This window comes from Salvelinus alpinus, chromosome 10 (assembly GCF_045679555.1).
Source record: "Salvelinus alpinus chromosome 10, SLU_Salpinus.1, whole genome shotgun sequence".
In the NCBI taxonomy this organism is placed as follows: domain Eukaryota; kingdom Metazoa; phylum Chordata; class Actinopteri; order Salmoniformes; family Salmonidae; genus Salvelinus; species Salvelinus alpinus.
In genome coordinates this window covers 25621507-25647745 of record NC_092095.1, presented here as the reverse complement: position 1 = coordinate 25647745, position 26239 = coordinate 25621507, and the positions used below count along the sequence as shown (strand labels likewise).

At 41.5% G+C, this 26239-nt stretch overlaps 2 protein-coding genes across 2 annotated transcripts in view; one reads left to right on the top strand and one right to left on the bottom strand.

Annotated features, from left to right (window-relative positions):
* Window positions 1-1770, top strand: part of LOC139531774 (bone morphogenetic protein 7-like) — a 43123-nt gene extending 41353 nt beyond the window's left edge. The window contains exon 7 of the mRNA XM_071328596.1: window positions 130-1770. Coding sequence (XP_071184697.1) covers window positions 130-279 — 150 coding nt within the window. The 3' untranslated portion in view covers window positions 280-1770. The remainder of the gene's footprint in view (window positions 1-129) is intronic.
* On the bottom strand, window positions 1601-17810 carry txndc5 (thioredoxin domain containing 5). Its single transcript, XM_071328597.1, has 10 exons — window positions 17495-17810; window positions 16194-16346; window positions 11849-11954; window positions 11422-11518; window positions 9679-9794; window positions 9279-9365; window positions 8986-9129; window positions 4985-5067; window positions 4482-4611; window positions 1601-3268 (listed from the first exon to the last, which is right to left on the bottom strand). The coding sequence occupies exons 1-10, from the start codon at window positions 17680-17682 to the stop codon at window positions 3146-3148; spliced, it is 1227 nt and encodes a 408-aa protein (XP_071184698.1). The 5' UTR covers window positions 17683-17810; the 3' UTR covers window positions 1601-3145.
* Between the last annotated feature and the right edge of the window lie 8429 nt (window positions 17811-26239).

Genomic DNA, 26239 nt, shown 5'->3' with positions numbered 1-26239 from the left:
TTGATGTAAATGTATATTTGATTTGTAAAACAAATGTTTCAAGTGCGCACTTCACGTTAGGAAAGTGACATGGATACTTCAAGCTATGTTTGAAGAGGAATAAGTGACCTCTGACCTCTTGTCTCCTAGGTCCACCTCATGAACCCAGAGAACGTGCCCAAGCCCTGCTGCGCCCCCACCAAGCTGCACGCCATCTCCGTGCTCTACTTCGACGACAACTCCAATGTCATCCTGAAGAAGTACAAGAACATGGTGGTGAGGGCCTGTGGCTGCCACTGACGACCGCCAAACTGCCGCGTCATCATGGTCACCCGTCCATGGGCTGCAGCGGAGACTGTGTGCACACGACATCATGGGTCTGCCTGTTTGTGAGTGTGTGTTGTGTACTACTCTCTCCTCTCCCATACTCAGGGCGAGGGAGGAACTGATAAATGGACCAGACCAACGTGCTGCTTCCCCCCCTCCTCCTTTCAAAACTAAGTGGTGTTCAAGTTCTCAGACGGCTAATGGCCCATTACAGCGAAACAACTCAACGGCGTCGGGGAATTGACTCAATGTTATCTCAATACTGACAGCCAACCTGTTACATGACGTCAGATGTAGTCAAATGACACAAAACATGTAGAAATCCTTTTATAGGACCACAGGGGAAAAGCATTAGCCTAACTACACCATTTTAATAGAGATGTATGTATATTGTCTAACCAAAGCCTGATTTTAACATGAACAATCTGCTGAAATATTCATGAAATGTATGCCACGATACATTACAGTTAATGTAAAAAGATCCAGATATTTCCTCTTTATGGATTGTACTCAGAAGTTCTTCCGCCATATTCACCTGGCTTCCAAAAATATAATATGGGCCGAACGGAAACAACCACATACTATTTTAGTTGTGAACTCCTCAAAATATCTTCATTGGGTCAATATTTGCCAGGCTCATGCTGGGTGTTCACCAAGCTGGTTCAACGGGTAGCAGGTTGTGGCTTAACTGATGGACTGCTCTAAAGATGACATTCACCTCATCCCTTGGACATCCTGCAAACTGTCATTTCCATGTTATTCCACTCACTGAGTTAACATATCTCCAAAAACCTGGAGAAAAAAATTGTGGGAAAAGCTATTTGTTGGTCATACCAGCTGATCAAATGTTTTGGACCAGCTTTCTGAAATTAGCTTGGGTTTGACGTTTTGATTTATTTCAAAGTAATTGCTACTGTCGATTCATTTACGGATCGGGGCTCTATTCAATCCGTATTGCGGAAGTTCAGTATTACAGCGTGATTGAAATTTCAAAGGCAACGTTCCTGCATTCACGGTAAACGCTGAATGTCGGTTCAATTGAAAATGACCTTTACATTTCTATTGCACAATCTGTAATCACTTCCTGAATTGAGCCCAATCCTGAAAAAATCCTTTGTGCCTAACCAATCAGAAATCACAAAATATACCTCCAGTAAGCTGCTGTTTACATTTCTTGTGGTCATGTTTAGACTTACTTTTATGTGTAAATACGTGTACATTTTCAGCTTATTTATTGCACCACTTAATCAATCACATGCCATATTACAGAGAAAAAAAAACAAATGAAAGATACTATTTTTGGAAAGACATTTTATTATAAAATCTCATGTTACAACTTGCCTTTTTTTTTTTTTTTACAAAATTCATGGGCAGTGTACAACCCACTCAAAAACAAAATACTGCTTTCCTTCACTGGAGTCTGCCTAGACCATGTACTATCCATAAAGATTTTACTGACAATAAGTGGTTAGCCTCTGAATGCATTTGTTTCCCTTAATTGAGCATTGAATGTAAAATGCCTCACACAGCAACTCCATGCGAACACATTCTCAGACCACTTAAAAATTTTCAACCACCCCTGAATAGAACACACACAACAAAATTCTGATCCACTAACATTATGGAAAGAAGAAAAGAAAATCAACTTTGTCATTGTAATTTATGGACTAAACAAGTCCTGAGTGATCATTATATGGGAGGATAATATATTTTGGGTATTTGTTTTTTTGACCTCCCAAGCAACTGAGGTAAACCAAACAACAACCCCAAAGTAAAATGACCTTATCACTGTTGTTGTGCTTCACTGGGTGTTTGACTGACATCCTGGGGCCTGATATGGGGCTTAGTCAATGGAACAGAATATTCATCCGCTTTGGAAAATCGATTACATTTACAGCAGACGTTTGTTCTATGCAACATTCTGAATGTTCAATTTTTTTAAGTCGTCCATGTTGTACAATCCATCAAACATGGATTAATGACATATGGTTTTCCTTTCATGACAAACTAGCACATTCCATGCATAAGGCATGACTTGAGTGCGCCAAACAGACGATCACAATCATTGTTCATAAAACAGTGAGAACGCCAAAACAGTCCCGAGGCGCCTGACATTGGACCGTGGGACTGAACCTCTTACAGCACTAAAATGGAACACCAAAAAATACATTTACATTCAGACTTTTTGTAGTACAATTGCAATGTCACAGAAGACCACTCACTCACAAAGGGCAGTTTGACATGAAACAGTTTCATGCATGGATCAAAAGTACCGTCAACTTAACAATCAACGTGGCTTTGACCTCTGTGCAACAGTAACATTACATCAACGGCTCATGATTGTTCGTCAACATGATTTTCTTAAATCACCAAATGAACATTAACACATTTTATATCTATAACATTTCAGACAAACTCAGTCAGCATTAATCCAACGTTTGATACAACCAGCAGTCACTATTTAAGACGACTCTGCTTGAGTTGTCAAGTGTTGGGATGACTATGGCGGTATGCATTTTAAGGTTTGGCCGATTTAAGTACCGCTGGCAAAAAGTGGTTTGCAGAGCCAGCCAATGCTCTCCAGAGGAACAGTTTGGGCAGCCCAAACAAAATAGTCACATTTCACACAAACTATTGGATTATTATAGAATCAGACTGGCTTCGCTCATGAGACATTACAGAGGGGGTTAAAAAGCAGTGCGTTGACGCTACTCCTTTCTGAAAGGAAAACGATGGGAGATAAGAGCTGGCCGTTGTGGGAGAGAGGACTCCTCCCATTGGCCAGATATTATGTGTTGGGTGGAGGAGAGAAGTAACGGTGGATGTTGTTTGGACAATGCTACAGCTCGTCTCGGGCCTGCTTCATCACAAAACTGTGCAGGTTCTCCAAGTCCCGCCCTCCGTGATGCTCCTCACCTTGAGCACCAGCTCTGAACAACAGCAGGGTGGGGTACCCACGTACCTGTAGAAGAGAAAGGAGACAAAGTCAGCAAGGTAACAACCCCTAGCTAGCCCCGACCTCTTCAGTGTTTGCTGATTTGAAGGGAATGGATAGGTATAAACAATATGGTCTTTACTTCACCTAGCGCTGCAAAGCCTTCACCATATCACGTCCACCTTTCCTTCAGATCGGACAACACTGAAGGAAATAATGGTTGCAAATAATGTTTTTTCTCTTACTATAAACTGCATGAATCGTCTAGATTGTTTAACATAACACTAATTTAATCAATTCTAACAGTGAGCTTCTAAGAGCCAGACAGGCTGCAGCTGAAGAGACTACTAGTCCATGGCCTTGAGACGGTGAGTGGAAAATTCCAGAGAGTGTCCCATTAATAAAGGTTGTGATGGTTATAACATGGACTGTCTTCAGGGCCATGAGGGAGTCTTGAGATCCACCATTCCTGTTAGCGGAGCACCACTGATTATCCAATCCCGGGATGAGGTTGCTGTGCAGTTTTATGGCTTTTTGAACCATAGTACACAACCCCCGCTAACCCACCGTTTATACTTCCTGTGGCGCTGGGTCTCACCTGCTTGTGTGTGTGTTTATGAACGGAATGTCAAGTTACACAATCAAGGTCTTGCTAATTATACCGCAGAGTATAGTACACTACATTGGTGCTCTTTCTGAGCAATATCTTAGCTACTGACAGTCAATTTATACTGAGTGTACAAAACATTTCCATGAAAGGTGAACGTTATGACCGGGTGAAAGTTATGAACCCTTATTGATGTCACCTGTTAAATCCACTTCAAATCAGTGTACAAAAATGGGAGACGACAGGTTAAAGAAGGATTTTTAAGCCTTGAGACAATTGAGACATGGATTGTATGTGTGCCACAAAAATTGTAAGTGCCTTTGAACGGGGTATTGTAGTAGTTGCCAGTCGCACCGGTTTGTGTCAAGAACTGCAACGCTGCTGGGTTTTCCACGCTCAACAGTTTCCCGTGTGTATCAAGAATGGTCCACCACCCAAAGGACATCCAGCCAACTTGACACAACTGTGGAAAGCACTGGAGTCAACATGAGACAGCATCCCTGTGGAACACTTTCGACACCTTGTAGAGTCCATGTCCCGACGAATTGAGTCTGTTCTGAGCGCAAAAGAGGTTGCAACTCAATATTAGGAAGGTGTTCCTAATGTTTTGTACACTCAGTGTAGAACACCTACTGAAAACCTGTTGCAGATCGTCCTTTCCACTGTGCAGTCCACTTTGCCAATCTTCACGTCAGTCAGGCCAGGGAACTCCTTCTTGGACAGGTCCTCCCATGCAGGGGCCAGATTCTTACAGTGGCCACACCTGGAGTGGGGAGGGGGGGGGGAGACAAGTCAGTTATAATTACGCAGGTTATCCAGTCAGTGGACCACAGAGGTTCTCTTTCTCTGCATCTCAATAGTCGAGTGGTACTTTCATCTAGTGTACTTTTAGTCATGTGCACTGCTGTGACAAAACTGGCAGCCATGATATTATTTTCACCTAGCCTAGATCAGGGCAGATAGTAGAGAATTGAGATGGAACTTTAGTCTGCGAGGGTGCCGCTCCATTACCTGAGGGGAAATGCACTAGCCTCCTCAACTTCTTATAAGTACCACTGACTCAAATAAATATCCAAGGTCATACGGGGTGAGATAGATAGTTATATACAGTAGTAACACTTTTTAAAAGCGCTTACCATGGAGCGTAGAACTTGATGAACGTCAGCCCCTTGGCCACGGTCTCGTCAAAGTTGCTCTCTGTGAGTGTAATAACGCCAGACTGCAGGAAAAAAACAGATGATATCAGATGGGATCATTCCTGGTCATGTATTGGTTAATACAGTCCCTTCAGAAAGTGTTCACACTCCTTGACTTTTCCACATTTTGTTGCGTTACAGCCTGAATTTAAAATTGAGATTTTGTGTCACTGGCCTACACAATACCACATAATGTCAAAGTGGAATGATGTTTTTATAAATTTTTACAAATTAATAAAAAATGAAAGTGTGAAATGTCTTGGGTCAATAAGTATTCAACCCCTTTGTTATAGCAAGTTTAAATAAGTTTAAATTTGCTTAACAAGTCACATGAACTCACTCTGTATGCAATAATAGTGTTTAATATAATGTTTTAATGACTAACTCATCTCTGTACCCGACACATACAATTATCTGTAAGGTCCCTCAGTAGAGCAGTAAATTTCAAACAGATTCAACCACAAAGACCAGGGAAGTTTTCCAATGCTTTGCAAACCAGGGCACCTATCGGTAGATTGGTAAAGAATAAAAAAATCTGACATTAAATATCCATTTGAGCATGGTGAAGTTATTCATTACACTGCATAGTGTATCAATAATAGTGTATCAATACACCCAGTCACTACAAATATACAGACGTCCTTACTAACTCATGTGCCGGAGAGGAAGGAAACCACTCAGGGATTTCACCATGTATCCAATGGGTGACTTTACCATTTACAGAGTTTAAACAGTTACAGAGTTTAATGGCTGTGGTAGGAGAAAACTGAGGATGGTTTAAAAAATTGTAGTTACTACCCAATACTAACCTAAAATGACAGAGTGAAAAGAAGGAAGCCTGTCCAAATTACAAATATTTCTGTTTGCAATGAGGCACTAAAATAATACTGCAAAAAAATTGCCAAATAAATTAATACAAAGCATTATGTTGAGGGTCAAATCCAACAACAAAACCACTGAGTACCACTTCATATTTTCAAGCATGGTGGTGGCTGCATCATGTTATGGGTATGCTTGTCATCGGAAAGGACTAGGGAGTATTTTAGTATAAAAAATAAAAAACGGAAGATACCTAAGCACAGGCAAAATTTTGAAGAAAACCTGCTTCAATGTGCTTTCCAACAGACACTGGGAGACAAATTCACCTTTCAGTAGGACAATAACCTAAAACAAGGCCAAATATACACTGGACTTGCTTACCAAGACGACATTGAATGTTCTTGAGTGGCCTAGCTACAATTTTGACTTACAGAACCAGTCAAAAGTTTGGACACCTACTCATTCCAGGGATTTTCTTAATTTTCTACATTGTAGAATAATAGTGAAGACACAAAACTATGAAATAACACATATGGAATCATGTAGTAACCAAAAAAGTATTCTATATTTGAGATTCTTCAAAGCAGCCAAACTTTGCATTGATGACAGCTTTGCACACTCTTGGCATTCTCTCACCAGCTTCATGAGGTAGTCACCTGGAATGCGTTTCAATTAACAGGTGTGCCTTGTTAAAAGTTCATTTGTGGAATTTCTTTCCTTCTTAATGCGTTTGAGCCAATCAGTTGTGTTGTGACAAGGTAGGGGTGGTATATAGAAGACAGCCATATTTGGTAAAAGACCAAGTGCATATTATGGCAAGAACAGCTCAAATAAGCAAAGAGAAACGACAGTCCATCATTACTTTAAGACATGAAGGTCAGTCAATACGGAACATTTCAAGAACTTTGAAACTTTCTTCAAGTGCAGTCGCAAAAACCATCAAGTGCTATGATGAAACTGGCTCTCATGAGGATCGCCACAAGAAAGGAAGACCCAGAGTTACCTATGCTGCAGAGGATAAGTTCATTGGAGTTACCCGCCTCAGAAATTGCAGCCCAAATAAATGCTTCACAGAGTTCAAGTAACAGACACATCAACTGTTCAGAGGAGACTGCGTGAATTAGGTCTTCATGGTCAAATTGGTGCAAAGAAACTACTACTAAAGGACACCAATAATAAGAAGAACCTTGCTTGGGCATAGAAACATGAGCAATGGACATTAGACCGGTGGAAATCTGTCCTTTGGTCTGATGAGTCCAAAGTTGAGATTTTTGGTTCCAACCGCCGTGTCTTTGTGAGACGCAGAGTAGGTGAATGGATGATCTCCGCATGTGTGGTTCCCACCATGAAGCATGGAGGTGGTGGTGTGATGGTGCTTTGCTGGTGACACTGTCTGTTATTTATTTAGAATTCAAGGCACACTTAACCAGCATGGCTACCACATCATTCGGCAGCGATACACCATCCCATCTGGTTTGCACTTAGTGGGACTATAATTAGTTTTTCAACAGGACAATGACCAAAATCACACCTCCAGGCTGTGTAAGAGCTATTTGACCAAGAAGGAGAGTGATGGAGTGCTGCATCAGATGACCTGGCCTCCACAATCACCCACCCTCAACCCAATTGAGATGGTTTTGGATGAGTTGGACCACAAAGTGAAGGAAAAGCAGCCAACAAGTGCTCAGCATATGTGGGAACTCCTTCAAGACTATTGGAAAAGCATTCCTCATGAAGCTGGTTGACAGAATGTCAAGAGTGTGCAAAGCTGTCATCAAGGCAAAGGGTGGCTACTTTGAAGAATCTGAAATATAAAATATATTTTGATTTGTTTAACACTTTTTTGGTTACTACATGATTCCATATGTGTTATTTCATAGTTTTTGATGTCTTCACTGTTTTTCTACAATGTAGATATTTTATATTTGAGATTCTTCAAAGTAGCCACCCTTTGCCTTGATGACAGCTTTGCACACTCTTGACATTCTGGGAACCAGCTTCATGAGGAATGCTTTTCCAATAGTCTTGAAGGAGTTCCCACATATGCTGAGCACTCGTTGGCTGCTTTTCCTTCACTTTGTGGTCCAACTCATCCAAAACCATCTCAATTGGGTTGATTGTGGAGGCCAGGTCATCTGATGCAGCACTTCATCAATGTAGAAAACAGTAAAAATAAAGACAAACCCTGGAATGAGTAGGTATGTCCAAACTTTTGACCGGTACTGTAAATTGTCTTGAAACTCTATGGATCGACTTGAAAATGGCTATCTAGCTATAATCAGCAACCAACTTGACAGAACTTGAACAATTTTTACATTGTACAATCCAGGTTTGCAAAGCTCTTAGAGACTTACCCAGAAAGACTCACAGATGTAATCGCTGCCAAAGGTGATTCTAACATGTATTGACTCAGGGGTGTGAATATTTATCTAAATGCTATATTTCTTTGAGCAAAACAAAATATCTAAAAACATGTTTTCACTTTGGTATTGTGTGTAGATGGGTAACAGAAAAAAATTGATATTGAATAATTTTTTTATTTAGGCTGTAACACAACTAAATGTGGAATAAGTGAAGGGGTATGAATACTTTCTGAAGGCACTGCATGTCCACAAGACCAGTAGCCTAAATTCCTACACCGAACATCTGTGACTAATCGAGCTCGTGTTGTATTGGAATTAGCTTTGGATCTCTCCTTAAACGACTCGTCCCATGTCTTTGTTCAAGGTCGATGTCACTGTTCACAGTGAACGCTCTATCCGAGATGCCTTGGCATGGGCGGAAGGAAATAGCTAGCCTGCCCATAATTGCTAGGTCTAGTTGACCGTTGTGCAGCAGAGGCCTATGCCTGGTGTAGACTGTAGTCTACAGCGTAGGCCTGAGCGGGCTAGATGGTAATCTCACTGCTAAAACATCTGCCCGAGAGCTTGTTCACTCATTAAGTATCTGGAGAAGAAACTTGCTGCCCACACACGCAACAGGGTACCCGCCCCCAAAATGATATCTCGGCGTAACAGTGACCAATGTTAAGAGTTTTAAAATAGCATGTGGAGTATTTAAAGTCTGGAAGGCACATGTGCTTGGCCTCACGGTACCTGAGAGAAACAGTCAAACACACACACCTCCTCTTTGGCAGGTTCGGCGCTGGGTACTGGGATCTCGTTAGCATGTGGGTGCACGTCATCCTCCTTAGTAGCAGCCTTAACCTGGTTGTCTACAAAGTCCTTCAGAGATTCCAGGTCCCGCTTGCCTCTGTACTGATCCGCCTGGACAGACAAACAGCAGCAATGGAAAGGGTTAACAAACCGACTCGCGCTTTTAATGGTGAAGCAATAGCTCCTTAAAAGCTTAAATGTGTTACAGAACACAATGACACAAGGTCTTCTTCAGTGTGCTAGCCAACCAAACTACGTACCTTCTCTCCGTCCTTGAAGAAGAGCAGGGTGGGGTAGCCACGCACAGCGTTCTCAGAGCACACCTCGTAGTGCTGGGTACAGTCCACCTGGCCAATCACACAAATCACCAGCTTAATCAGAATTCATTCAGCATATCCAGCTCATACCTAGTTTGTCATACTTTACATTTAACTCCTGTAGCTGGTAAAGATAGCTAGTTGTGCTTTTAACTTGGAAATATCAACATGCAATTCAATACAAACAGGCCACAGCCATAAATAACATTTGTTCAGTGGGTTGTATTATCTCATTGTACAAACAAAATGACTCGTCAGAAGATCCGTGTCCTGGTCTTGTTACATAGATAAGTGACTCCGGTACACTGCTGTTGCTCCGGCAGGGTTGGACCTTGTCACCAACCTTGCCGATCTTGATGTTGTCTGAGTGCTCGAAGCTGGTGGCCAGCTGCTCCCAGGTGGGGGCCATGGCCTTGCAGTGACCACACCAGGGGGCAAAGAACTTGACAAAGTGGGACCCTGTGGAGTGGAGGAAAAAAGAGAAGAAAAGGAGATTATACTTAATACTGGAAAACATAATATATACATAAATGTACACCAAGAATAGCTGCAATCTGAACAAACTGTAATTATAAAGCATTTTACCTTAAGTTAGAGGGTATGAGCGTCTAAGCTTAAGGATGGGTTACGAGTTGATGGAATAATATGAGAAATTACATCAACTATAAAAATGGCCTCTGCAATGCGGCCCTAGAGACTAAAATAAACTGAGCTCAGAGGTTAAATGCTACCGATTACACAATTGTCACAGTTCATCTTGCCCAGATTTAAAGGTGAGACCCATAAACATTCCTCTTACAAATGACCTTGTCATATCCTGTCTTTTTTCTCCAAAACAGGAATCATTTATTTTTCTTAAACATACGACTAAAAACCAGGCTTAAAGGGATACTTTGGGGATTTTGGCCATGAGGCCCTTTATCTACTTTCCCAGAGTCAGATGAACTCATGGATACCATTTTTATGTCTCTGCGTGTGGTTTGAAGGAAGTAATTGCTAACTACCATTAGCGCAATGACCGGAAGTCTATGGGTATCTGCTAGCATGCAAGCAGACACCCATAGACTTCAAGTCATTGTGCTAATGCTAGTTAGCACTGGCTCGTGAAACTACCTCCAACTTCATTCATACTGGACACAGATACATCAAAATGAGGAAGTCTGACTCTGGGGGAAGAATACTGAACTCTCAAAAGTTGTGCACAAATTTGTTTACATCCCTGTTAGTGAGCATTTCTTCTTTGACAAGATAACCGATCCCCCTGACGTGGCATATCAAGAAGCTGATTAAACAGCATGATCATTACACAGATGCACCTTGTGCTGGGGGCAATAAAAGGTCACTCTAAAATGTGCAGTTTTGTCACACAACACAATGCCACAGATGTCTCAAGTTGAGGGAGCACGCAATTGGCATACTGACTGCAGCAATGTCCACCAGAGCTGTTGCCTGAGAATTTAACGTTAATTTCTCTACCATAAGCCACTTCCAATTTGGCAGTACAACTAACCGGTGTCACAACCACAGACCACGCGTAACAACACCAGCCCAGGACCTCAACATCTGGCTTCTTCACCTGTGGGATCAACTGAAACCAGCCACCCGGACAACTAATGAAACTGAGGAGTATTTCTATTTTTGAAATTGTTGGATGTTGTGTTTATATTTTTATTCAGTATAGATAAAGGGCCTCATTGTCAAAATCCCCAAAGTATCCCTTTAAGAGCTGCAATTTCATGGGGACAATTATCATGGCCATTTACTTTTGTTGTGCTTGTCCAGCGACCGGAAACATGCTGGTTGCATGAGATAAATGTAGCGTGGATTGCATCATGGTTTCAAGGAAATGACAGCGCCTAAATTATGTTAAACTTTGTAGAAACTTTACATATGCAACTTGCATAAAACGTTGGGTTATATTCAGGTCTAAAGAGACAAGCCTGGTCCCAGGTCTGTGTGTGCCGTCTTGCCAACTCCTATGGCGCATGACAATTGCAAGTCAGCAGAAACAGTTCTGGGACCAAGCTATAAAGAGACCGTTACCACGTGTGTGGTACTGATCGCTCCCAGTCCTCCCCCAAGTTACCTTTAGAGATGTGGGCCTTGAAGTTGCTGGCGGTGATGTCATACAGGCCCTGCTTTGGCTCTGGGGCTTTGGGAGGCTCCAGCTCAGTCTCTGGCTCCTGCAGAACATCATGCCACACGTCAAATAAAGACTACCATCACATAACATTAGTCTCAAAAAGGTTTCCATTTCAATATATAATAATAATAATAATAATAATAATAAAAGAATATGCCATTTAGCAGATGCTTTTATCCAAAGCGACCTTGTCATGCGTGCATACATTTTACATATGGGTGGCCCTGGGAATCGAACCTACAATACAATACTGATACAATACTACCAACTGAGCCATACAGGATCACCTACTGTATGTTTTATTTAGATGCTCTCAAGTCTAAAGCACCCCTGCCCTGTGTCTCTGCACTTGGGTGACCTCTCTCCTTACCACAGGCTCCTCCTGCACAGTGTTGAGCATCCAGGTCTCCAGAGACTGCAGGTCCCTGGAGCCTTGGTACTTCCTCGCCTCCTGCTCGGGCTTGAACAGCATCAACCTACAAACAAGACAGGGATCAATGAGATCATACAACTCAATGACTAGGGCTTGGCCATACTGCTCTGCTGTATCAACATACTCAAAATACACCAAATTGGTAAATTCCTTTGTCATTACATGCATTGCAACTCATTTATGTCAGGTTCATGGCTAAAAAAAATGTTAATACTTTTCTTCGTGACAGTTTTTTTTAATTTTCTTCGACAGAGTAATTTATAAGCATGTTAGGGTCTAAATGCATGTCAACGTTCACTGCTATCTACATTGAAGCTCACTGCTTTTTGTGGTTTATACAGGTAGCAAAATAAAGAAGTGCCTCGAAATGGTGATGTACTCTCAACTTATCCAATAAGAAATCCAAGAAGAATCTGTTCTATTGCACAATGTTTTAAAATGTTTTGCTACGGTATGCCCTAATGCAGAGGTTTTCAAACTGGGGTCCACATTGTGGATACCATTTGTATGTCTCTGGGTCCAGTATGGAGGAAGTTAGAGGTAGTTTCACAAGCCAACGCTAACTAGCGTTAGCATAATGACAGGAAGTCATAACGCTAACTAGCGTTAGCATAATGACAGGAAGTCATAACTCTGGGGAAGTAGATAAATGACTTCATTGCCAAAATCAAGCTACTTACATGTTTTTTTTCTGTATAGAAAATTATTAGAAAGAGGAGGAAAGGAAGCGCTACTAAGGTACACAATAGTAAATGTTGGTAGACAGAAGGTGCTCTTTGGTAGAAGGGGTGAATTGGTCATCAAAAAAGAAAGGAGGACCAAGGCACTCTTCATATAATTAATTAAAATGCCTTTATTGTATGGCATGTTCAATAGAAACCAAGTTCATTTTCTTACGACGCGTTTTAGCTAAAATTATTAGTTGTGCCATCTATGTGGTAATTTTCAGAATAGAAAAACAGTTTTGGTGCCAACTGAAACGACCAATACCAGATAGAAAGCATGCAGAAAAGATATTGAACTATATATTTTTTTCAATAATACCATCTTTGAAAAATACAAATAAAATAAAAACTAGACAGTCAGAGAGAATTGAGAATGGGATTTATTTTAATTTTATGTTATATGGGAATTGAGGGCACGTGCCCATTGATTTTGTTATAATGTTTGAGCAGAGGTACACAGCATTAGCATTGGCAAAATGCATAGAATTGGAGGAAATTAGCTTCAAAACTGCAAAATTTTCATTTAGCTCCTTGCTAAAGTGTAGAATAGCTGGAAATTAGCTTCAAAACTGCTAAATGTTCTCTCAACTCAATGCAAACGTTTGTAGAATTGCAGAAAATTTGCTTTACAACAGCAAATTTCTCTTCACCGACTATTCCCAAACTGGGGTACGCGCAATGCCGTCAGGGGTACGCCAAATAAAAATGTGATTCACATTTTCAAACAGTCCACTTAGATTTTCCAACTGGGCTATACATTTGGGTGATGTTTTTTTCTCGCCTGAGTAGTCTCGTTTCACTGCCCCCCCAAAATTAAACCATCTAGTGTTCAGCAAAATAACAACACAATGTCAAATAATTAACATCCAATTACATTAACTGTTACTCTCTCGCGGGAATGTCACCAAACGTAGCTGGTATGTAGCCAAACGTAGCTGCTGCTCATTCCGTTTGCACGAAAATTGATAAATGGTTAAAAAAAGTAAGGCCCGCGTCCATAGAGACACATACCAGCTCTACTGCTACTACCAGCAGTACTACACCTGCACCTGTTGACGACACAAGTTGTTCTGCTTCCACATGCACATCCAATGCTAGCATCAGTAATTCTACATTTGCTGCTAGCCCAGCTAGCATGGACACTGACAGTTGTGAATCTGATGCAGCTGAAGAGCTACTGCCCCCTTACCCGGGAAAGCGCCGAACAACAGACAGGGACGTTGGACAATCGAAGAGGCGCAAATATGATGAGAACTACATTGATTTGGGGTTCACTTAGTATATTGGGAGTAGTGCCTTTCCTCAGCCACAGTGTGTTATATGTGCAAAAGAAACTGTTCTATTGCACAAGGTTTTAAAATGTTTTGCTACGGTGTGCCCTAATGCAGAGGTTTTCAAACTGGGATCCGAGGTACTGCAGGGGGTCCATTGTGGATACCATTTGTATGTCTCTGGGTCCAGTATGGAGGAAGTTAGAGGTAGTTTCACAAGCCAACGCTAACTGGCGTTAGCGTAATTAATTATATTGGGAGTAGTGCCTTTCCTCAGCCACAGTGTGTTATATGTCCAAGAAGAAACTGTTCTATTGCACAATGTTACCGAGTGGCTAGGACAGGCAAGCCCCATACTATTGTGGAGGACTTAATTCTTCCTGCTGCCGCGGATATGGCTGGGACAATGCTGGGGGAAAAGGCCAAAAAAACTATACAGACAACGGCTTCATCAAACATCACTGTTTCACGACGCATCAGTGACAAGGCAGAAGATGTTTTGAAACAATTACTGCTTCGCATACAAGCCAGTGAATTCTATGCGTTACAGCTGGATGAGTCAACAGACGTGGTGGGGCTGGCACAACTGGCGGGCCTGGCATATGTCCGTTACTTTTAGGGGGGGTCAATTAAGGAAGACATCCTCTTCTGCAAACCACTGGAAACAATGACAACAGGAGAGGATATTTTTCAAGTACTGGACAGCTTTGTGACATCAAATGGACTTTGGTGGTCAAGATGTGTTTGTATCTGTACTGATGGCGCAAAAGCCATGACAGGGAAACATAGTGAAGTGGTAACGCGCATGCAAACAGTACACTGCAGCATCCACCGAGAGGCTCTTGCTGCCAAGGGAATGCCTGCCAGCTTGAAAGATGTTTTGGACACTACAGTGAAAATGGTTAACTTTGTTAAAGCAAGGCCCCTGAACTCTCGTGTATTTTATGCATTATTCAATGATATGGGCAGCGACAATGTAACGCTTTTACAACATACAGAAGTGCGCTGGTTATCAAGGGGCAAAGTATTGACACGTTTAAAAAAGAATTATTGAGAGATGAGCTTAAAGTTTTCTTTACTGACCATCATTTTCACTTGTCTGACCGCATGCATAATGACGAGTTTCTCACACGACTGGCCTATCTGGGTGATGTTTTTTCTTGCCTGAATGATCTGAATCTAAGATTAGAGGGACTCTCCGCAACTATATTCAATGTGCGGGACAAAATTGAGGCTATGATTAAGAAATTGGAGCTCTTCTCTGTCTGCATTAACTTGGACAACACACAGGTCTTTCCATCATTGTATGTGTAAATTAACTCAAACTTACGTACAATGTCAAATGTAATATAGCAAAGCACATGAGTGACATAGGTGCAATTACTTTCCCGAACCAAACGACTGGATTCGTTATCCCTTTCATGCCCTGCCTCCAGTCCACTTACCGATATCTGAGCAAGAGAACCTCATCGAAATTGCAACAAGCGGTCCAGTGAAAATTGAATTTAATCAGAAGCCACTGACAGATTTCTGGATAGGGCTGTGCTCAGAGTATCCTGCCTTGGCAAATCGAGCTGTTAAGACACTGATGCCCTTTGCAACCACGTACCTATGTAAGAGTAGATTCTCAGCCCTCACTAGCATGAAAACTAAATACAGGCACAGACTGTGTGTGGAAAATTATTTAAGACAGATTCTCTCCAATACAACCCAACACTGCAGAGTTATGTGCATCCTTTCAAGCACACCCTTCTCATTAACCTGTGGTGAGTTATTCACAATTTTTGATGAACAAATAAGGTTTTATATGTAAGATGGCTAAATAAAGAGCAAAATTATTGATTATTATTATTTGTGCCCTGGTCCTATAAGAGCTCTTGGTCACTTCCCACGAGCCAGGATGTTTGTGACAAAAACTCACTAATTCTTAAGTTTAATAAATGTATCGTATAGTGTGTGTGTGGCAGGCTTACAATGATGGCAAAAAACAACATTTGAGAGTGCGCTGACCCTGGTGCTAGAGGGGGTACGCAGCTGGAGGTTGAATGTTTGAAGGTGTACGGGACTATAAAAGGTTTCGGAACCACTGCTCTACACCACCAAGATACCTTTCTAGCTAATCAACTTAAGAGTTTACACTTCCTTTTCCAATGAACTGTGGAGAGGTCAAAATAATGAAACTGTCCACCAAATCTATTCATTGTCAAATATTGATTAGTTCTACTTGTCATTATCATTCACCTGATGAAAAAACGCCTGCTCTAATGAATACGCCCCTGTACTTACGTGGGGTACCCCCTGATTCCATGGACGTTGGAGCAGAACTTGACGTCCTGAGTGCAGTCAACCTTTACAACGTAGGCGGGTGGCGACTCCATGCTGTTGTATTTGTCCGCCATCTCATTCCATGTCCCTTGTAGGCTCTGGCAGTGACCACACCTAAAAAAACAATGCAGCAGAGAATTGTTGTTTCTTGGCCAGCGCTACAGATGGCTATATCGGTTCGCTAATACACGACTAGTAAAGGCCCTGTGCAATACTTTTGTAAAAAAAATATTATTTGTTTTATCTAGATTTTTTTGAGTTGCTGCAGCACCCTCAGCACCCCTACTTCCCACGGCTATGCTTGTAACTGTATATGGGGAGCTGTGACACTTCACATGAGTATCAAGGAACCATTGGGAGGAGACCAGAAATACTTTTGAGGAGATATCTGAGAATAAAAAACAGATTTTTTACTTCCATGATGAAGGACTACATGTTTTTCCTATAAGCCTTTATGTCAGCAAAGACACCAACATATTTTATATCCCATTTAGGCCTAACTACAGCAGGTCGATTATTCATTGGGTAAAAAAAAATGTCATTTTTAGGCACAACTTTAGTGCGTGCATGTCTACGAGGTTACGTCAGTCAGTCCAGCCACGTAAACGGTCACAGCAGGAGCGAATCCTGAAATTATCCATTCCTCCACTGTACTGTTAGCTAGAAAGCTGCAGTACAGTAGAAACATTTAAGCAGCAAAATGAACACATTGAAAAAACACTGCGCTGTGCATGTAGCGACTTTGTCAACTAAAATTGTAAAGTACGGGACAGTTCAAGTTGAAACGTGACTTCAAAAAGTTCGCTAGTTTAAATAACTATCCCAAAATGTAGCAGCCATAGTAGCATGCTACCTAATGTTAGCTAACGCTCGAGTAATAGCCAACGCGTTAGCCAGATTACATTGATCTGGCATCAAATGCAAGGACGGATTAACATGTTATATACAACAGCCATATCATATGTGTAACTAAAAACAAGTTGGCTGACTAGATAAATAGTTCGATTGGTAACCAGCTAGCCGGCAAAAAGCTACGCTAGTTAGCTGCAAATTAGCTAGGTAACGTTTACTAGTAGCAGCAATCAAAGTTAGGAGCTTGCCCATCATGACAATTTGAAAATGAGACAGCTAGTTAAATTGTTAAGGACATATGGTAACATTATCTGAACATTGTCGATAACTTTACAAACTGCTAGCTACTAACTAGCTAACGTTGGCTAATCCATTCATTCAGGTTAAAACTTGAAAAAACGTTTGCTTACCATGGGGCGAAGAACATGACAAAGTGAGGAGCTGTGGGGACAGCATCATTGAACATATCCACCGTATACGTATGCTTGGCATGTTCATCTTCTTCTAAATCAGCGTTGCAAAATATATTACCAAAAAGTAACGCACAATAAATAACACACAACATAAAAGGTGTGCAATTCAGTGCTGAGGAGGCCATGATCCCGTCTGTGAATACTTGGACAGCCCCTAGCCCTACTGCTGACTTTTCGGGAATCTGGATAGAGCCAATGCATAGCGAGACGCTCTGAACAATGGTTGCTGGCGTTTTACAGGTGGAGATGCAAAGCAGATTAGATAGAGATCTGTGGCATCACGAAACTGGTGCACTTCAAACACTCCTGAACAAGCTCTTATCAAGTTTAAATCCAGATGCTTTCACAAGTAGAGAAGCTAGTGTAAAATATCAAAGTTTGCTAAACTTTTCAGTGTTGGTTACATTTCATTCATTTGCGTCATTCATTCATTCAGGTCTTTCTGTCAGCCAGCCTAGTTGCTAGGTATACACATTATTTTAAATAGTTTATTTGAGTAAGGACAGATATCGTCATGTTGAATAATCAAGTCTGTGCATTGCATCATCATGCTTTACCATGAGCTACAGTGCCTTCAGAAAGTATTAATTTATTCCACATTTTGTTGCGTTACAGCCTGAATTCAAAATAGATTCAAAATAGTTTTTTTTCTCTCACCCATCTACACACAATACCCCATAATGACAAAGTGAAAATATGTTTTGAGAAATCTTAGGAAATGTATTGAAAATTATAGACAGAAATATCTAATTTACATAAGTACTCACATATGAGTCAATACATGTTAGAAACTTATTTGGCAGCGATTAGTCTTTCTGGATACGTTTTTAAGAGAGTTGCACACCCGGATTGTACAATATTTTCACATAAAAAAAAATCTTCAAGCTCTGTCAAGTTGTTTGTTGATCATTGCTAGACAGCCATTTTCAAGTCTTGTCATAGATTTTCATGCCGATTTAAGTAAAAACGGTAACTAGGCCACTCAGGAACATTCAATATCATCTTGGTAAGCAAGTCCAGTGTACATTTGCCCTTGTGTTTTAGGTTATTCTCCTGCTGAAAGGTGACAAGCATACCCATAACATGATGCAGCCACCACCATGCTTGAAAATATGGAGAGTGGTACTCAGTGATGTGTGTTGGATTTGCCCCAAACTTAACCCTTTGTATTCAGGACATAAAGTTAATTTCTTAGCCAATTTTTTTGGCAGTTTTACATTTGCTTTATTGCAAACAGGATGCATGTTTTGGAATATTTTTTATTCTGTACAGGCTTCTATCTTTTCACTGTCATTTAGTATTGTGGAGTAATTACAATTATGTTGAGTCATCCTTTCTCCTATCACAGACAATAAACTAGGTAACGGTTTTAAAGTCACCACTGGCCTCATGGCGAAATCCCTGAGCGGCTTCCTTCCTCTCCGGTAACTAAGATTAAGAAGGACGCCTGTGTCTTTGTAGTGACTGGGTGTATTTTTATTTATTTTTTTTAATTTTTTTTTTTATAATTTTATCCCCTTTTCTCCCCAATTTTCGTGGTATCCAATCGCTAGTAATTACTATCTTGTCTCATCGCTACAACTCCCGTACGGGCTCGGGAGAGACGAAGGTCGAAAGTCATGCGTCCTCCGAAACACAACCCAACCTAGCCGCACTGCTTCTTAACACAGCGCGCCTCCAACCCGGAAGCCAGCCGCACCAATGTGTCGGAGGAAACACCGTGCACCCGCCCCCCTCGGTTAGCGCGCACTGCGCCCGGCCCGCCACAGGAGTCGCTGGAGCGCGATGAGACAAGGATATCCCTACCGGCCAAACCCGGACGACGCTAAGCCAATTGTGCGTCGCCCCACGGACCTCCCGGTCGCGGCCGGCTGCGACAGAGCCTGGGCGCGAACCCAGACTCTGGTGGCGCAGCATAGCACTGCGATACACTGCGCCACCCGGGAGGCCGTGACTGGGTGTATTGATACACCATCCAAAATGTAATTAATAACTTCACCATGCTCAAAGGGATAGTCAATGTCTGTTTCTTTTCTTTTTACCCATCTACCAATAGGTGCCCTTCTTTGCAATGCATTTGAAAACCTCCCTGGTCTTTGTGTTTGAAATTCACTGCTTGACTGATGGACCTTACAGATAATTGTATGTGTGGGGTACATATATGAGTTAGTCATAAAAAAAAATCATGTTAAACACTATTATTGCACATAGTGTGAGTCCATGCAGCTTATTATGTGATTTGTTAAGCACATTTTTACTCCTGAACTTATTTAGGCTTGCCATAACAAAGGAGTTGATACTTATTGACTCAAAACATTTTAGATTTTCATTTTTAATTATTTTGTAAAAATGTATAAAAACACAATTCCACTATGACATTATGGAGTAATGGCTGTAGGCCAGTGATACAAACTATATATTTAATCAACTTTAAACTAAAATGTGGAAGAAGTCAAGGGTGTGAATACTTTCTGAAGGCACTGTATTTCAACCATCAATTGGGCTTTAATAAGATTATCTAAAATAAATTTAAAAAATACTGCAGTGAAGACATGTAAATTAATACGTTTTAGAACAAGTTGCCTAAAGGACTATACACAGTGCACAAAACATTAGGAACACCTTCCTAATATTGAGTTTCACCCCCTTTTGCACTAGGAACAGTCTAAATTCGTTGGGGCATGGATTCTACAAGGTGTCAGTGCCGAAAGCGGTCCACAGCCCATGTTGTCTCCAATGCTTCCCACGGTTGTGTCAAGTTGGCTGGATGTCTTTGGGTGGTGGACCATTCTTGATACACACGGAAAACTGTTAAGCGTGAAAAACCCAGCAGCGTTGCAGTTCTTCACACAAACCGGTGCGCCTGGCAAATACTACTACTACAATACCCCGTTCAAAGGCACTTAAATATTTTGTCTTGCCCACTCACACACACATACATAATCCATGTCTCAACGCTTAAAAATCCTTCTTTAACCTGTCGTGTCGCCTTCATCTACACTGATTGAAGTGTATTTAACAGGTGACATCAATAAGGGATTATAGCTTTCACCTGGTCAGTCTGTCATGGAAAGAGCAGGTGTTCCTAATGTTTTGTACACTTAGTGTAAATGATCAATTCTAATTTGTCCAAACTCCCAAGTATTCCAAAATTTCACAGAATTGTCCCAGGTACTGTTTTACACTGTTTGTGCCATGCTATATTTATTAATACGGTCATGGGAAGCAAGCGAAAATCAGGATTATTTATACGTGAGAACAGGAAATGAAATGAGAGGCCTTCCTCTCCTGAGCCATTTCGATACATAGAACAATGGAATACCATTTTGAGGAAATGGACCACATTTGTTTCCCTAGTCACATTGGTCATTTTTTTGTGACTTGGTATACGCCTTCTACATATATGTTTTATGGATATAATTCAAACTAGAGGTACATGTTGGTTTGTTAAACTAGGTCACTTGTAACAAACAGGTTGTTCTTTCAAGGTTCTCTCTTTCACCTAACTTCAGAATGTTAGAATTACATTTTATCCTGCAAAATTACAGTCGAGGTCTTTCAGACAAAGGGATGTCCATAAGATTTATTGTTTTGTATAGTTTTCCATTGTGAGAGCTCTTTGAAGTGGACTCTGTTTGTGAGAACTATTGTTTTTGCTCATGAAATAGTTTTCAAATAACCCTGCCAACAATATCCAAAATCGTCCCATTAAATGTGTAGAAACCTCAGCATGACAGCTGTAGCCTAAATTAGGGGACACATATTTCACCTCCAACAGGTCTTTAGAAAAACCAAATTAGTCACTTTCAAATGGTCTTTGGCATGTTCCGGTCGACTGCAACTCCTTGGCAGCCAGCACAACTTTCCCTCACACCTAGCTCTGTCCTGCTCCTGGAACAAGCTTGGCCCCTTGGTGTGCAAGTTTCATAAATCCTTGAAGAAATCAGTGAAAAAAGAACAATATTCTTAATGTTGTGGAAAGGGATTTGTGGCAGAGAGAATATACCATTACGGCTTGCTTCCACAAAATAAAACATCTAAGACAGAGGTGTTGGATCATACTCGGTTGTGATGAGTAATAGCCAGTTGGTCTCCCAAACTGATGGTCAGATATGAGTAAAGGTTGCCTACCTCTTCATCCCCACTGGAAATGATGCCTGAGAGTGAGAACATTTAGACCTATTAATGAATCCACTTTATTGCTTAGGCTATATGGTCCCTCCCTTGGGGGCTGTAGTGCTGTGCAATGGTTACAGAACTATAAATCTGAGCTCCATTCCCAAGGTATTTAGTGCGCTGCCTCCCAGGACTGACAAGTCTTTGGCTGGACAAACTATTTCCACCCTGTCACAGAAAGACTTCATCAACTCACAGTGCAGCAGTGCAGGCCCCTGGGTTGGTTTCTTAGCTAGACAACAGATGCACATACTCTAGCCTAGAGGTTCAGTGCTGTTTGTGCTTTAGCCATGTCGTATGGCATGACAATGATAAGAGTTGGCTATTGTAACCAGGTTACAGATACTGTATTTTGTAATGTTTTATATTTGTCTCTATTAAGACGCTGGTGTGCTGTATATCACCATTGCTAGCAACTTTTTGGTAGCAGATTCCAATTCGTTCCTGGTCAGAAACATTGGTCTTGTTTTCATGGAGGAAGGTCACAAGAAAAGTCCTTAAGCTTTAGATGGATCACAGCTCCAAAAATGTTTAGGAACCACTGGTCTACAGTGAAAAAATATTTATACCAGTGCCAGGGTCTGCTTTCAGACATGTTACTGGAGGAGATGTTTAGAAAGTGTTCTGGGTTTGGTTAAACTGGGGGTCACTGGTTGGAGGTGACCTGTGTCAAGGGATTGACTGTGACCTGCCATTTTCAGGGCGACCATTAAAATTCTACAATTCCACATGGACTGGGTCCGTTTATGGGGCAGCAATGTAACAGACTCTCCCTCAAACCCAAGCATCCCTCCCGTTCAGAGAGAACAGCTTCATAAAATGCTTGGTGGTGAACAACTTTGTTGATGTGCAGTCAGAGAGCAAGATCTAACAAAATGACAGGGCTGAGTGACACCCACACACCCACACACCATCACCACCAAGTCTACCTCTGATCTTGCCCAATGTGCTTACATATCATTATTTGTCAGGTTTCAGTATTCTTTGAAATGTTACACTCAGAAGTGCTTATTAGATATTTTTTATCAGAAGAGGTCTGGATATGCACACTAGCTCAGAGCTCTTGCCATCCTATCAAACTCCAATCCCTCCCTGCTCATTGAAACCTCTGCCTTTACAGCTAACAGGAGGTGCAAAATAATATGATATATTTTCTTTGACTTCCACACATGATAAATAACATCTAGAGCCAAATCTACCATGGGTGTTCTGTTGTTACCATGGTCACCAGTATCCACATTTCACAATTAATCCCAACAGCTTCATCTCAACATGCCATACTGAGGGTCAATGTGATTAAATTGTACCTCACACATTAACGCATGCCTCTCACAACGGAGGCCACATAGTTCCAGTGTCTACTGGTTACCCATTGTTGACAATCAGCAGCTTGCCAGGCCAACTATATGTGCTGTAATAGCAAAAGTAGATGAATGGTCCACAGGGACCCTAGGATGTGCTGTTTACTTTCTTAATTGCCTGAAGTTAGTGCTCGAGACTGCAGAAGTCGACAGGTGGTAGAGCGAGAGATTGGGAGACTGAAAGAGAGGAGGAGAGTGAGGACCAAATTAATGGCACAGTCAGATTTCTGTCTACCAAGGTTGAAGAATATAAGTCAAACAAAAAAAGGCCTACTCAGCTATACCGAACAAAAATATTACTGCAACAATTTCAAAGATTTTACTGAGTTACAGTTCATATAAGGAAATCAGTCAATTCAAGTAAATTCATTAGGCCCTAATCTATGGATTTCATGACTAGGAATACTAGAAAAAGAAATGTAGGGGCGTGGATCAGAAAACCATTCAGTATCTGGTGTGACCAGATTTGATCAGGCTGATTATCAGGCTGTTGATTGTGGCTGGTGGAATGTTGTTCCACTCCTTTTCAACGGCTGTGCGAAGTTGCTGGATATTGGTGGGAACTGGAACACGCTGTTGTACAGAGCATCCCTAACATGCTCAATGGGTGACATGTCTGGTGAGTATGCAGGCCATGGAAGTACTGGGACATTTTCAGCTGTCAGGAATTGTGTACAGATCCTTTCGACACGGGGCCGTGTCGTGGCTGAAACATGAGGTGATGGCGGTGGATGAATCGCACAACAATGGGCCTCACGATCTTGTCATGGTATCTCTGTGCATTCAAATTGCCATCGATAAAATGCAATTGTGTTCGTTGTTCGTAGCTTATGCCTGTCCATACCATAACCCCACCGTCACCATGGGGTACTCTGTTCACAACGTTGACATCAGCACACCGCTCGCCCACACGATGCCATACACAACATTGGAGGTAGCTTATGGTAGAGAATTCTCTGTCAACAGCTCTGGTGGATATTCCTGCAAAACTTGAGACGTCTGTGGCATTGGGTTGCATGACAAAATTGCACATTTTAGAGTGGCCTCTTATTGTCCCCAGCACAAGGTGCACCTGTGTAATGATCATGCTATTTAATCAGCTTCTTGATATGCCACACCTGTCAGGTGGATGGATTATCTTGGCAAAGGAGAAATGCTCACTAACAGGGATGTTAACAAATTTGTGATTTTGTTTTATAGAAATAAGCTTTTTGTGCATATGGAACATTTCTAGGATCTTTTATTTCAGCTCATGAAACATGTAAAGTGTTGGTCCCATGTTGGGTTCTATTTTTGTTCAGTATACGGTGCATTCGGAAAGTATTCAGACCCCTTGACTTATTATATTTTTGTTAAGTGTAGTTGAAAGAAAGTAGAATAATCTGCATCTCTTTTAGCTATTTTGTGATATATTCCCACCATCCACAATTGCTAAACCATACCTTAGAATTTATATCTTGATCAAAACAACCAGGTTAAAGTGATGCAGCAGCATTTTGGTATAATTGCAGCCAGTAGTTTTGAAAGTAGCGCTCACGAGCCAAAACGGGCCTACGAAAATTGTGCACAACGTCATCCATTTCATATGATACGTTACAGTACATCCTGCAATTTTGCAATTCGTACGATATGTTACGAATTCCAATTCGTATAATATGTTATGATTTGTAAGTGCTTAAGATCCCATTATATAACACAATAGATGTCTTACTTCACAGCTGTGGATTACATTTTAGAGTTTCACTCTCAAGTTCCAGTCTATATTTAGAATGTTTCAGATTCAACATGCACAACGAGAACAGCAGGCCATATTAAATCAAAATCAGTAACTGGGTTTTGGAAACATGTAAGAAGAAAAAGAATACTAGCATATAATTTTTTTCCCTGGACTAAGCCTTACACAACCCTGAAATCAGGTCAGGATCATCTTCAACAGTTACAGTTGTTTCCTGATTATATTGCAATAATTCTGATTTTCAATCCACACCAGGACTACATTGAACAAATTGGTTAGTAAGGTACAATACTTAAGCGGCACAGTCGTTTTATATATTTCAACCCGCAGCACAGCTTCTTGAGGATTACTTGAACATAAAGCAAATCACTGAGGAAGTTATACAATAGTAAGCCTACGTATGTTTTCTGGGAATATGAAGAAGCGATCATATCCGCCTATTTCACATGGCGTTTGGGGATACAGGAAGCGATCATATCCGCCTATTTCACATGGCGTTTGGGGATACAGGAAGCGATCAATCGAGAGGAACGGATGTCATTCACAGGCTAGCCGCTACACCAGCCACCTTCCATGGGAAAAGGCCTCCCATATCAACAGAAAGGTTACGGAAAAATCCCATGCAGCCGAGCCTTTCATCTGGAAATCTGGGATGGATGGACACACACGGCTGAGGTCGGTCTCCATGGCGATGGCCATTGTATCACAGTGTTTTTATGTTCTACCTCTGCTCAATGGCTAATCCAAATGTAGGTCTCCTGAGGTATCTGTTGAAATTATCAGTTTTTCCAACCTCGTAGTTGGGCCGGGTTAACGGGTCAGTGACTCCCCCGGGGGACATGCCAATCTGCAGGTTGTGTACAGGACAGTTGAGGGACCTGCAGTCAGGGGATCACAATATAGAAGAATCTACATGCAGACAACTCAGGACAGCCACTGTTGCTTTTACATCTTATATGATCAATTGTAGTTGTTGTAGTGAAAACTACAACTTGATGACCTGGCGTAATCACAACCCACTGGGCACAGACGGCAATTCAACATCTATTCCGCATTGGTTCAACGTAAATTCATTGAAATTACGTGGAAACAACGTTGATTCAAACGGTGTGTGCCCAGTGGGAACATTCAGCAGCTATAACCGTGGTAACAGGGTTTGGTCACCTGTTAACTGCAGAGGGGAAGAAACAGAACAGAACAAGCTCTCCTGGCTGATTCCATGAGCCTTCACTTGCTGCCTTGCCATGTCTCACCACATCTGTAAGAAATATGGACGCGGCTCCTTGTTCAACAAGTCATACGAGGCACATTCTGAGCCCTGGTGACAGGACCCTCTGCCGGGGCTGCCTCTCACAGACGCTGGCCGGCCAATAGTCGTCCCCCCCCCAAAAAAAAACGTTAAGCCCTGTC

Bases quoted from the DNA above. Each gene is read 5' to 3' on its own strand.
- txndc5 (XM_071328597.1), bottom strand. From the start codon at position 17,682: ATGGCCTCCTCAGCACTGAATTGCACACCTTTTATGTTGTGTGTTATT. The intron at 5,068-8,985 runs GTGTGTGTGTTT...TTTTTCCTGCAG, and splicing joins CCGAACCTGCCAAAGAGGAG to TCTGGCGTTATTACACTCAC. The intron at 3,269-4,481 runs GTAGGTGTTCTA...TCTCTTCTACAG, and splicing joins CGATCTGCAACAGGTTTTCA to GTACGTGGGTACCCCACCCT.